Raw genomic sequence first — 14355 nt, forward strand, 5'->3', positions numbered from 1 at the left:
AAACTGCTAGTAACTTTCCGGAGTAAATATCACCCGATAATATGTTTTAATCTTCACACAGTCTTCTCTATCTTGGCAGAAACTTTCTAATACCTGTAGCTATGATTTGAAATGTAATCATGAAATACCCCACGCTACTTTAGGAAACAAAGAAGTTATTCTTTGTGCACAAAAAGATGGAAATAGAATCATGCCTCATTAGTACTGAATCTCCGAGTCTATTTTCTCTTCTGCAAAAGGAGGACCCCATGTGTCCCTGCCCAGGGCTATTTTTAGTTAAACGAACTCTCCTGTAAAATAGGAATATGTAGAATATTACTCAGACACCCTATAATGTGCCCTAACTACAATCCCACACCTTCTTAGCCAGTATCTTTCCTACAGGAGCTATTCGGATTAAAATTCAGAAGCAATTTGCCACTTTATAGTAAGATTCAGAAGACTTTTCATCCCAGGAAACCATCCAAAGACCCGTGGGTAAGCAGGAAGAGAAAAGCGGTGGAGGATTAAAGGACGGAGAATGGGAAGAAGGAAAAAGCTCAGAGAAGTAAAAGGAGTGCCTGTGAAGAGGAGCCAGCGGCCACACATGGCGGCCTCCTGGCCACTCTGCCTGGAGGCGCGGGCAGCCTGGCGGTCCAGAGGGGGTCCTCCTGACCCTCTGCTGGGCACCTGCTCTGCCAAAGCAAGACTGCCCTCCCCGTGCCCTCTGCTGCGCCATGCCCCCAGCTGTCACCTGGGAGGATGGGGCTCCGGGGATAAGACACAGAGCTTGTTCTGAAGGAGCCGACGGTGACCAGAAGAGGAGAGCAGGGAGGAATCAGAGTGAGCAGACAGGGGCAGCCAGGAGCCATGGAGCACGGCTCACCCTACAGCCCAGGTCTGCAAAGGAGGTTCGGGGCACACGCGCCCCTGCCAAGGAAGCAAATTCGCTCACCCTTCGCCAGAGCCACCGAGTCACACACTCTGCGGGTGTGACCCAGCAGTCTGTGCTTCAGCGGGAAGTCCACACGGGTGTGGGTGGTGTGCTGAGCAGGACGGGGGGCGGGACCTGGACTAGGGCAGAGGCCGGTGGGAGTGGGGAGGACGCGGACGCTGGACACACGGAGCCCCGATGAAGCGGGTTTGGCAAGTGGCTGTGTGTAGGAGAAGAGGAGGGGAGAGCAGGGGCACCGAGCAGTCCCATGTTATCGGAAATAGGGGGCTCGGCGGGGGGCAGGTTGAGAAAAGAGACCGAGCTTAGCTTTGGATGTGTGGTGACCCTAACCCTTCAAGACAGGAGGTCAACTTCCCAATGCGCATTTGGGAATCGCTGCTCTGGAGTACAATCTGATAACCAACTTTTGGTCAAACAACTCTTCGGTTAGGTTAATTCTCTCGTGATACATAACCCTCAGGACTTTGAGAGACATGGAGGTAAAACAGTCAAATTAAAGTCAAAGGAGTCAGCTAAGTCCCAAACGAAGCCATCCCCTTGACGAAGTGCCACAAGGACAAGGTATTTATTACTATTCTAATCAGCAGTTAGAATAACTTGGGTTCAGTGCCAATTTAAGGCACAGGTGAAAAAGGGTGAAAGGTCACACCGTCACGTGATGGTAAGGCACACTCCCTAACTTCGAGAGACGAGAACGAACGAACGAAACAGGCGGCGGAGACTAAGCAGCAAGGTTTGTGCTTTGCAAGGTGTTGCTCTACGAAATGATCACGTTCCCGTAGAGAATCATTTCGGAGGTGCACGCACGCGACCGTTCTGCCTGAGCGAAAACGCTGCATGTAACACTGGGCGCCAGGACCTCAGTCCCAGCCACCAGGGCCGAGGGAGTGCCGCTGAGTGTTGGGAAGCACGTTTGTCGTAACCGCATCCCAAAATGCCAGCGTGGGCACAAAAAACGAGCCACTTCAAAAGCCAGGGGTTCTGTGCCTGGGTTATTCAAGCACTTGTGCCTGTTTCTAGGACCACCTACTTGAATGAAAAAAATCTTCACATCTGGCCTCCTTGACTTCTGACATAACCTGAGGATTGGGGATGGAGGAGGGGGTGTCAGTTTTGCTCAAGAAACAGGGTGATCTAAGCACATAACTCCAATCAAATGTGCAGGAAACCAGTGAGTAAGATTGTGAGTCAGGGAGGGTTATGGGTCTTTTGTTTCTTCTGCTTTGCACTTTTCAATGAGGTCGTATAGTTTCCCAGTTAAAAAACAAAGATGGCGAGTCAGAGCCCGACAGTGAGAGCAGCCCTGCGTATATTCCGCCCCGTGTGTGCCTGCTAAGGTTGCCCCTGACGTGGGCCGAGCGGGCTGAATTGGGCAATGAAAGCTCGAGTTCCTCTTGGGGACGGCACAGGCGGGACCACAGCCGACACCTGTGTGTCAGTGGTTCCCAGACCAGAACTCTCGCCAGCGTTTGACAAAAAGGAGCCCTCGACGTGCAGGTCATTTTGTGCCACTCCCGTATCTAAATGCAAAGGCAAACCACATCCGTGAAGGGTTCTTTGGGAGAGAAAGGCCCAAGCTCTGTGCGCTGTGGTCTCCTTCCTCTCCACCTAGAAGATGGACATCTGCGGGCCACACGAGCCAACTAACTATCCATCCTGTCCCCTTGTTTATTCCAAGGAGCGGGATGGGGGAGGGGCAGGAAGAAGAAGGGACACAAGGGACAGAGGGAGGAGGGGACAGGAGAGACGGCAGAGAGAGAGGAGGAAGAGAACCCAGTTTTAAAGTGGCTGGTAAGACTTGGCTGGGTTTTAATGTTAAACCTATCTCTAGGGAAAAAATGCAGCAGGTGGAACCGCAGTCCTGGGGGGTGAGAGAGACTCTCCACCCTCTTCCCAATATCCTCCCAGCACTTACATTCTACGTGCATCTCACCTGGCCAGGACCACCACCACCAGCTTCGTTCCATAAACAGGCCCAGAGCTGCTTCCCACCCTCGAGCCCACAGAGAGGCTGTCTGCCGTCGACATCAGATCTCTGACAGATAAACAGGACCTTTAAAGGCCAGCCCACCATGATCCTCTGGACCACCTTTTCTGAATGACAGTGGACAGGACACTGAAAAGAATACCGAGACTCCCCCAGCACACTGACCTGGAAATGTCACAGGGTGGCAGCGAACCCTCAGGTTCACTATTGAGGCTCACCATTTAACTCGCTCACTTCCGGAGATCCTTTGCACCAACGAGTACAGAAAGGGCAGGACCATCACAGTGACAATCGAGGCTGGTGTCGCCGGGCGGGCGCAGGGAGGATGGAAGGTGAGTGTGTACTGAGTGCCTGCTACAGGCCAGCCACTTCGCAGATGAGAAAATGGACCGAGAGGGAGGCTTCTTGCCTTAGTGTCACACCCAAACCGTGGAGGAGCGGAGCCTCTAACCCAGCCCCACGGACCACCTGGTAGGCCGTGAGATTTGTCTGTGCCTCACCAGCAGGTTCACACTTGCCCACAACACATGGGCCACCTTCCTCTTTGAGGAGGAGGGTCTAGATGACTGGTGCCTGACTGGGGTTTTTGGTTCTTCACCACTTCCCCCTAATCCTCTGAACACGTTTCCTTTTCTTTCTCCAGCTTCCAACTTCCCGAGCTCTGCTGTCCAGATCTGCGGATTCGCTTAGGGACAGGGAGGCTGGCAGTACTCAGCAATCAATCTCTGGTTCCCTGCTGCTAAACACAGCTGAACTCATCACCAGGGCAAGTATGCTGGCCCCCCGAGGGAAAAGAGCATCCGCCACCTCCCTGAGAGGGGAGAAAGTGTAGAGCCACAAAATCCAATCCAAATTCCCATGAACACGCACTGTCCCAGCAAAGCAAGCCGGCCCGCAGCACCTCCCCACGCCTGCCAGTGAGAATGCGGGAGGCCTCCCACTTCACCTCGGAGGTGAAGCCTGCAGGAACCTGGGTCTAGGCCGATTCTGTCGGCCGCGCGACAGTCATCGGTGTGAGACAGGGCTCTGCGTCGAGAGGCTGGGCAAGCTCACCTTGGTCATTTTTCATTTGGTGCAAGTTGAACCTGCTTTGGGGAGGCTATTTTTAAACTCAGACAAGCATGGCAGCACACATTTCGGTCATGTATGTGCACACACGTTCTCTCACCGGTGAAGCCGGGGAGAAGTAGAGTCATTTTTACAAAAGGACACGTGTTTTCAGAGCAGCTTGACGGTGACCTTGGACTTGTCCTCCCAGTTAAAAGGAACCCGGAAACAATTTTTTTTCTAAAACAATCATCCTCCCTCCTTTGAATTCCTAGAGGCAGCTACGTGATACTTCTGTGGCCTGGTCTTGGCGCAGAGCTCAGAAACTCTTTCTCCGGGCCTCTGCGATGCCGCCCCTCACCTCGCAGCCCATCCACCCACGGCGGCTGCCCATGCCTAGCGCAAACCTCCTGCCGCCGCGTTGGAATAACTAGTCACTTCCAGGTTAGCAGACAAGTCTGACAACATGTGGAAAGTCAGTTGTTCCTGTAAAGTAAATTTAGTAAGAAAATCTTAAGTTAGCAAGGTTTTCCTACATTGTTATTAAAAAGCCCAAGTTTTAGGCCCTGGCGGGGAGCTCAGTTGGTTAGAGCACAGTTCTGATGCACCAAGGTTGTGGGTTTGACCTCTGGTCGGGGCACAAACAAGAAGCAACCAATGATTGCAGAGGTGGGTGGGGCAACCAGCTGATGGTTTCTTGACAGTTTCTGATCCTACGTCTAACCTACATGCAGAACCTCAGAAGCCATTTCTTACCTAACCCGCCCCTCTTCCTCCTTTCATTTCCATCACTACCTTCAGACTCATTGGCCTGCACATCCATTTTCAGAAGAGTATGCCCTTGGAATCGAAAGCTCTAGCCACGGACTCTTCAAATTTATCTAGACAGATCCAAATTTTCTTTGTTGTCCTTGTTTATATGCCCCTCCCCAACCACCACAGAGCCATAGTCATAACACATCACTTTCTTCTTTTCATTTTACTGCATTTTTCCCATTACCATTTATCCCCCCAAACCCTCTTCCACCTCCACCCACACCCCTGCCCCCCACAATCACCACACTGTTGTCCTAGTCCCTGAGTTCTTTCTCTTTTCTTTTTTTGCTTGACCCCTCCACTGCCCCCACGCCCGCCCTGAGCTGTCAGCCTGCTCCCTATCTATGGGTCTGTCTCTATTTTTGCTGGTTAGTTCGGTTTGTTCATTAGATTCCACCTATGACGGATATCAAATGGTACTTGTCTTCTCTGACTGGCTTATCTCACTTAGCACAACGTGTGATCTTCGGTTACCATAAGGAAGGCAGCACAACCGAGCTCTTGACCTCCCTCTGGCTGCACGACCCAACCTCACCTCTCCGGACTCAGTTGTTTTCTCACGTGTAAGTGTGAGGGTTGAAAGTGGAGACCTTTGTAGAAGAGAACTGACATTTGCTGAACACTCACCAGGGGCCAGGCAGACGCTCTGCAAGACTCTAAACCGCCCTCTTAACAAGGGTGACAGAGGGAATGTACCGGCCCCTTTGTCTTCCAGGGGAGGAATCTGAAGGTCACAAAAGTCAGGTGCACTTGCCCAGGGCTGCCTGGTCTAAGCAGAACAGCCAGGCCCCGCCCCACCGCATCTCCATGTCCCTTTGGTCTCTTCCGGCTCCAGCTGCTCTCCTGGTCCCTTCACTGCAGCCACTGCGGCCTGCGGCCTGCCCAGTCCCAAAGGGTGTCCAGTTCCCCCCGCAAAGATCATCTTCACTGGGGGACGTGGGGACCACAGACTCAGAGAACAGGTTGAGATGAGCTTAAAACTGGAAAATCTGCATCATCGCTTGTGAAAGTGACTGAGAAAAAAGGGACACACACACACACACACACACACTTGCCTCTGTCCAGCGCTAGACGGAAGTCCTACCCTGACACGTGGGGCAAGGCCAGCCTTCATGTGGCCGTGGTGGGTGGAGAGCTGTAAGTGCAGAGGGACACAGCTCCGCAAACAGGCTATTGATTGAACCATGCTCACAATGCTAAAAACCCCTTTGGATTCTGTTGCTGAGTCCAGCTTCTCGGTCCCATTCCCTAGCGTATGTCTTCGTCGCCTTTCCCACACAGGTGCAGAGCATGAACGCTAACATCCTCTTTACAACCCTGGTTTGTAAAGGGAAATTTTACAAGCCGTAACTTATAAAAAACTCCATGCGCTGCTTTACAATAGTGCAGCTGGGAGACAGGCAGTGTGGGCAGAGAGGAGATGCAGCCAAACCAAACAGGGCAGAGTCTTCCCATCTTCGTATCTGTGTAAAGTCTGTGAGGAGGGGAGGGTGACAAAAGCGCTCGTGGGAAATGGGAGGCAGTGGGAACATGGGGACTGGCACGTGGTGCTCACTTGCTGTCACAGGAAGAACGCAGCAGGGCGTTTTCACCTGGCATATGGCCCCTCCAGCAGTGCCAGCGGTATGGGCCCCCGACTAGTACTTAAGGAAGCGGAGCAGGTTCCTCCTTCTGCCACGGAGGTCCGTAAAACGTGTGAGCTCTCTAACGGCATCTATAACCACTAAGTGCCCTGACTTGACGGCTAACCTCACATTCAGTATTTTAAGTTCTTTTTTTAGAAACGCAAAGAGAATTTTGTATACCTAAGACCTACGAGTTCTGAAAACCCGAGCCAAACCCATTTCTATAAGCAAGGAGAAAAATCAGGAAGCCTATATATACCAGGTAGGGGAATTCTAGATTTTAATTTTCTTTCCGCTTATCAGCAGTTTTAAACTGTTCTACAGAGAACCTGCGTGAGTGTTTTAATAAGGCCCCACGGCTGCATGCTGAGCTGGAGCTTAAAAACCACCCCGTAAGTGCTCCCACAACTTCTCAGACGAGAAATTGAGAATCGGGCCTTCTTTACAGGCACTGCCCGATTGCAGACGCCTCAAGTGCACGCGCCAGGCCCCCTGCCAGGCCCGGCAGGGCTGCTCCGCCCAACCCCACACATCCCATCGCAAAGCATTACATTCTACTCGTTATTTGTGTGTGTGGTCAGCCGAGGTGAAGTACAGTTTACCGTTTGTTTACAAATAAAGTATCTTAAAGCCATTTCTCCTCAGCACTAGCTCAGTCCTTCTATTTTTACATTTGTCATGAGTAAGACAGACATATAGTAGCCAGAAGCTACGAATCAGGCCTGGCTTTGTGTGGAAGGGCCCCCTCTCCCCACATGCCCAACAGCCCCGGGAGGGCGAGGCCTCTCACCTCCACCTACAAGCAGTGAATGAGGCAATTCTGCGTTTACAACATGGTTTTTCATTTATGTTGAAAGTAACACATACTGGACATTCATTCTGACTTGGCTGGGCGGGCAAGAAATGACAGAGCAGCGAGTAGGCGAAGAGTCACAGTGCAGCTGAGAACCTGGCGGCTTCACCTCGCAGCCCTTCCCTAACCTTGAAGAGATCGGGGTGGGGGGGTGGTGAGAAGGGAGGAGTAAGAGCCCGGGGAGAGTCGGTCTGGAAGGGCCTCTAGACTTCCTCAGCCAGCCCACCCATGCGGCCCCAATTAGGGAACACACAGTCTACTGTCACTTTCCTAATGATGACAGTATGACCTTTCGCTGGCCCGAGTTACATGCAGCCATGGCACTCACCAGCTCAACCTCAGACGCCCCCTGAGCGTCCTCGTTTCTGTGTGTCCTATCCCAAATCCTGCAGCCCAGTTACTCCGGCAGGCTCCTAGTCTGGCCTCATCCTATTTGAAGTCCCAGAGTCCCGTTCAGCAGCGGGACTGCGTTCTAACTGTCAGATACCGCACAAGCGAAAGTCCTCTTTCTGCGACATTTGACAGCCCGCTTCCCTGCAGAAACAGAAGCCCTGTGAGAGCCAAGACTCTGCCTGCCCTTCCTGTCATGGAATCTTCCGGGCCCAGCACAGGGGAGGAGTGCCGTGGGATTTCTGGAACCAGCCTCTGGTGTGACTTTGGGCAGCCACCGAGCCAGCACCACCCCACGCGTCCCTCTGCCCCACACTCGGGCCCCTACCTCCATCTGTAATCGGCAAGCTTCTGTGTGTTGAGCATGCTTTGCGAAGTGCCCTTGCGAGGGGCCCCACAGGCAGGCCTGCCCCTCCACTTACCGCCACCTCCACCGACTGCATGGACAGGTCGCACGGAGGCTTCAGGGCCTTGGGTCTCGTGGCGTACCAGAAGGTCGTCAGCGCTGCGAACGCGCCGAAGCCCATGAGCGTGTTGGTGGGCAGAGTGCGCACATACTGCCGGAAGTCAGCCAGCTCCGGCATGCGGAAATAGCGGAACAACTCGTGGGCTTGCATGGTCCCGTGGCGGTGCTGCCCTAGGCTGACTTCTGTAGGGAGAGAAAGACGTCATGTTCTCTCCGGGGAGGACGGACTCTTCTCCAGAACCCCCGAAGGCCTACCCCTCGCTCGATGGCCAAGGCAGCGAGCCCACGGTCTCACAGGCCAGGTCTCCTCCTGGCTTTCAAATTTCCTTTCTGAAAAAATCACTTTAGGAACTCATTTTACAGCTATCGTCTTGCGTAAAGTTTTCATTAACCACATTTTAAAATGTTCATCACTAAGGATTCTTGCCATAAAATGCTCAAGTAAGTGGCATAAGTTTCCATTTTCGTCCCTGACATTGTATCTCTGTTCTCCTCCACCCAATCAAATAGATTCAACTCTCGTTATCACAGCTAATGGGGATAAGAGTGAAAAGGCATAAACAAGCCCAAACCACCGAGGAGCCCACAGTTTTCCTTCCTTCCCACAAGGCTCCGACCAAGCTCCCCACCTGGAAAACAAACGGGCCCAACGCAAGCGTGCCTCCCCTGCCCCACCCTCGGCACCAGGGAACAGCATCAGTGTAGGGGAGACTGTAGCTGGCTATCCCGACAAAATAATTTCTTTTCTATTCCTCCAGATAGTGTAGCTAAGATAAAATAATAAATTGATGTGCATAAACTTTAAACCAACCACCAAATATCTGGAGACAGATTATGGCATGGTATTGGAGAGAAAGTATAGAATAGTAGGTAAGACCCCAGATGCTAGAGCCAAACCCTAACTCCCCAGCTTGTCAGCTATATGATGTGGGACAAATGACTTCACCTCTCTGCGCCTCAGTTTCCTCATGTGTAAGTGGAGATTAAAAATAGTACCTATCTCCTAGAGCTTTCATAAGGACTAAATAATTCACATAGAACTTAAAATGGTACAAGGCATCCGAAAGAGCTCAGTAAATAGGAGGCGTTACTATCGTATCCCCTACCGATACTCTGTGATTCATCCTGCATGCCAAACAGTAAGCTACGGGGGTAATACAAAACAGTGTTTTACTATAAGGAGTTTGCGAACGAAGTTAAGAAGCCAAACACACAGAAGAAAATTAGATGACAAATTCAATGTATATTAAAGCCTCAAAGGGCATGTCACAGACAATTTACACACAGATCAGCATAAAAAAATGTGAAGTAGAGATAATAAATAAGAATAATTCTCATTAGGAAAATCTTGATGAATAACCGCTCTATAGCACATTTGCCTGTAAAAGGAAGGAAATAACAGTAAATCATCTGAGTTTTCTCAAAAACTTCCTGGCAATCCACCGAGTCTTAATTTAGCTACAAGCTCAGGTGGTATTTGTGAGCTACTTACTGTATGTTCTTTTAAACAGATAGGTCACAGACTGAACATAATCCTCTTTTTTCAAATATAGAAATCCTCTTTAAATTTCGGTCGGCACTATGGCATTTTTTACAGAGTACCGGAACATGGAGCGTTTTCACTGACCGTCAATACTCTAAGAGCCAGCGGAGTGCATCTGTTCAGCTCGTGCACTCCTGTGCTACAACAGCCTCGTGTAGGTGTGTGTACGTACACACGCGCACACACACGTACACACAGGAAATGTCCAGGGTGGACACCACAACAGAGAAGGAACAGATAAGCAAATTTCTTCAGGTCATAATTCTGGAGCGAAAGCACCAGCACTTACAAAGCCACTCACCATCTGTGCCACCAGCAGCTGACTGCTAGGTGACACACCACGGCAGAACCAGAAAAGGCGGTGGGGGCGGGGGGGGAGGGGCCCCAGCCTGCCAAGGTCTCTCAGGGCGTCAGTCACATGCTGGGTCCTGTGCCGCTGCCCACTGGGCTAAAGGTAACTATCAGACAAAACCCATACTTGACTTCCCAGGGGAAGACAGGGTGAAGGATGGGCCAATGAGAAGCTGGGAGCACAGTCACCCCACTGCTCCACCCATGGGCAGGGACAGGCATCAGTCAGTGTCACTGGCAGTGCCAGTTCTGAACACAGACATTGTTTTCTTTCTGCTCAGCTTCCCAATAAGAAGAGACAATGGGTGTGTTTTGAAAAGCCGTTGAAGTGATCAGATGTTGGGTGGTATGTGGGACCAACATAAGACAGACCGAGAAAGGAACAGATTGTCAATAGTGCACCCACAGCAGACTTTATTCCAGATGAGTTCATAGGAATCGAGCTACTGCAGTCATTTCACATGTCTGAGCACCTAGTGTGTGCCGGGCACGTGCTAGGAGCTGGGGAGACAGGGCTGGGGGTGGGGCCGGCTCTCGTGGGCTCACCAGCTGGGGAAGATACAGAATCCCACAAGCACCCTCAGCAGGTGCGATGAGAGTTGGCACGGTTCAGACCCAGTGATCGGGCAGGGCCGCTCTGAGGGAGACAGGCGTACCCGGGACTCAGTGGCTCGGCCGACAAACTGAGCCCAGTGCTCCTGGCACGGAACGTCACACAGCCCTGCAGTTCTACGGGTGCAGAGCAGCCTCACGGGCTCAGTGTGCATGCCTGCCTTCCCCTCTCACGGAGGCACCTTCCGGTTGTCTTTGCTACCCCCACCGCACTCGAAGTCCGATGGGGGTTACCACCCCTTCCCCAACACCCCTGCCTTTCCCTCATCCCTCCCCGAGGGATAAAACCCCGATCGTGTGAATGTGCAGAGGCTGTTTGAAAGAATCACATCCCTGTGTGAGAATATTGAATAATTCCCTCACCAACAAATCCAGTCATGAACACGTGATTTTTTTCTATTTTAAGCATCAGCAGTAGCCAAGCTGTAGACAGCATTATACTAAGAATGAAGCCAGTCTATTTATAGAAATGTCTAGGACAGGAAACTTTTTAAACACTTCAAAAAGTTGCAGTAGCGCTCATGCAAAACCATGCTATTGGATACTGACTGCAATACTAAGGGCCAACCTAGCTAAATCCTCGTCTTTGTCGGTAATGAATGACAGGCTACAGCAGTTTGTTTATTTCATGCCTCTCGGCGGGCAGCTGGCGACCAGCGGCAAGCCAACCACACCGGACACACTGGTTAATACTGTGTGTAGGACATACAGTCTATGCAACAAAAAACTAAGCCAACACCTCACTTAGATTCGTGGACAGAGCACCTCTTACGTGTGAAACGAAGAACTTTATAAACCTTCCCCCTTCTATTTAATGGCTACAGGGAAAAACGTGCTTGGGATATTTAGAAATGGAGACAGACCTACATTCAATGAAAACGAGCCACAATAAACATCCTTCAAATGCTGCAGGCGAACGTGAACATCGCGCTTTGAGACAGTCTCAGTCCATAACTGGTCTCAAAGGAGTATCGAGACTCATGAACTCGCCCACAAATAGTTAAAACTCAGAATTTATTCTCATTCCAATGCTGTTCTGGGTGTAATGTTTTTAAAATTCTTTCAAAAGCAAATTTGCACACCATCATCTCGGGAAGTGTACAGCCAGGGCATATAATCACGCTGCCGTGTGCTAAGAATATGATTCAATCGGCTTAAAGGCTTACGCAGATGGTAGCCAGTTATTTCTCGGAACACAGGAGACACTGGCAGCCAGCTTCTCCTTCCCCTCAGCTAGTCCTGCGCACCTTCCTCTCCGCACCTACAAACAGAGGGTTTGCTCCGTTGGGTCTTCTGAACTTCCTGTAAAGCTGGAGTCTGAAACCACAGAATGACAGGGAGTGTGGCCAGGGCCCAGGAAACCCGGCACGAGCCCAGTGAAAGGAAGCAGAGCACAGGACACCTTTAAAGGGACCTGGGTAGAAACAGATGCCCTGGGCAGGGAACAGAAATGGGACTGCCCACCGTCAGACAGCAGAAACCTGGCTCCCAGCTGCCCGAACCTGCAGAAAAGCAGCTCATCACACAATTAGCACTAACCTGGTGTTTTGGAAAGGCTTTCCCATCGGGCGCCTTATCTGAGCATCACAGTACAAAATGATGATGACAGGAAACCAGGGCTCAGGACTTAGAAGGTTTCCCCAGGTGTCCCCAGGACACCAATCTGACTCTAAACTCATGTGGCTTCCTCCACGTGAACATTTCTTACCCTCTGGTGGGTCACTGCCTCTCCACTAAGAGCATCGACATACCCCTTTGCACGTGGGGCTCACCAGTCCCCTTCAGCCCATCCCGGGTTGGGTGCCTTTAGGAGCAGCTGGCTTCTAAAGGTCCTTCCAGCACTCGCACTCCATGGGATCAGGAGAACTTGGCACCTGAAGCGCCTCAAAACTCCCCCTGTCTCATTGAACCACTAGCATCTACCCCACCGCCCTGGCCTCCGAGCACGGGGGTTCCAGCACCACTGTGCACAGAGGCTCACCTTTCACCACTTTGTCTGCACCAGGAAAAAGTGCTCCAGGGCCACAGGGGACTGGTGACTCACAAGGGCGTTATTCTCTAAGGACACAGGGACACACACACAGCTCCTGCAGTCCCGCAGACTTATACTTACATTAGCATTTTATTTTCTTCATGTTATTTACAAACCAAACAAATGGAGGATCCAGATGTTCCTTCCCTTCTGCCGTCCCTCAAGCTTTCACCAGCAGAGTAACGGTGGTTTGAAGGAGCCCTTCACCAGGCACACAGCCCTCACACAACCCCACGGAGAGAGTGCCCCAGTAGCAGCCAAGGAAGAAATCCTGACTTCTCTCCTTAAAACAGCGAGCCAGCTGGCAAGACGCTGCCATTCCTTGTTCCTCCTCCTCCCCAGGCACAATAGGCCATTTACAGAGGCTGAACGCTGCCTCTTTGTCCCGCCCTGGCCAGGCGCAGCTCAGCCTCGGGAGGAACAAGAGAGCGGCGGCCAGACCGCGTGCTGGTCTTTCAGTGAGCCACCCCCAACTGGCGGGTCAGTGCTCCCTAACCCTGGCTGGCAAATTACCGAAAGCTTCACTTGCTCAAGCCATCCCCTCTTGAACCCAAAGAGCAGCCAGGCTCTCTCTGGGGAGAGGGAGGTACAGACGCTGAGATGCCCAAGGCCCCCAGTTAGGAAGGAAAGCAGAGGCCGCTGCCCCTCCCCATCCCACGCAGGAGCTCCTGCCCGTGGCAGACAGCTTGCTGCCCTGGGACCATCTCCTCATTCTGAGCCTGAGAAGGAGAAAGCGCACTCGGGTAGCCCGGGATCTCACATGCGCACAGGGAGCCAGTCATGGCAGCACAGGGGGTGGTGACGCCCGTCCACTGCCTGCCCTGCCCGGGAGCTCTTCCTCCCAAGAACAGCTGCCCTTCACCCGCTGAATTTTCGGGACAGCGATTCTATGGATCAATGCCATTTCCAAGAAGATCTTTAAAAGGAAAAACAAAGCAGAGATGCTCTGTTTTCAGAAACCTGATTTGTGAAACGATTCGTGTCAAGCTGCCTATTTCCACACTAACCCCTCTCCCCTAAAGTTGTCAGAGAAAGAGTGGGGCACAAAGCTTTTCAGTGCAGGTGAAGGCTGGCCTAATTCGTAACCAGTGACATTAGGGCCATGGCTCACCCGTCCACATTGGCCACAGGCCACGACCATCATAAACGCCCCAAAAGAAAGAGATTCTAAACGGAAGGTGTCCAACTTGAATACATAAACTACTAGGGATTAGGTGAAACGGGAAAATGTCTACTTAGAACAGCATCCATGCTCATTCAGCTACATACGTATTTAAGTCGTATGACAAAATAAATTATTTTAGAAATATGTCCTTTTCTCTACCCACATTTCATTAACATTTTACTTGAAATCTTTGAACATGCTTCTTCAAACACGGTCTCGGGCATCTCTAAAGCCACTTGTGGAGGATTACCAGTTTTCTGTGGCTATCGTCACATTTTTCTCTTCCACTTAAGTTGAAGCATTTTTTGAAGTCACATGTGTGGCTACCACTGAAAAAAAAAGTCTCCAAAGTCACAGAAACACAGTTTATAATGTTAGGACACTTTTAAAAACGTGTCCTATGGGTCCATATTCATATAACCAAAACATACACTTTACTGCTTTTTAAACTGATTTTTAAAAGCTTTTCAACAATGATATCAAAGACTTGCCTTCGTGAAGGCAGACCCCCGGAAAGAGTTACCCAGCGGGGGC

General features: G+C 51.2%; 1 protein-coding gene across 3 annotated transcripts in view; it reads right to left on the bottom strand.

The window, feature by feature from the left end:
• The window catches only part of ACSL1 (acyl-CoA synthetase long chain family member 1), a 56279-nt gene that overhangs the window by 29735 nt on the left and 12189 nt on the right, over positions 1-14355 (bottom strand). For 2 of the 3 annotated variants that reach the window (XM_071220176.1, XM_053916414.1), the window contains exon 2: positions 8075-8301. In XM_071220176.1, the coding sequence (XP_071076277.1) occupies positions 8075-8269 (195 nt within the window). In that variant the 5' untranslated portion in view covers positions 8270-8301. Of the gene's footprint in view, positions 1-8074; positions 8302-9962; positions 10070-14355 lie in introns of those variants that run through there. The other variant, XM_045197111.3, reaches the window with a different exon arrangement.

This window comes from Desmodus rotundus, chromosome 13, assembly GCF_022682495.2.
Source record: "Desmodus rotundus isolate HL8 chromosome 13, HLdesRot8A.1, whole genome shotgun sequence".
Taxonomy (NCBI): domain Eukaryota; kingdom Metazoa; phylum Chordata; class Mammalia; order Chiroptera; family Phyllostomidae; genus Desmodus; species Desmodus rotundus.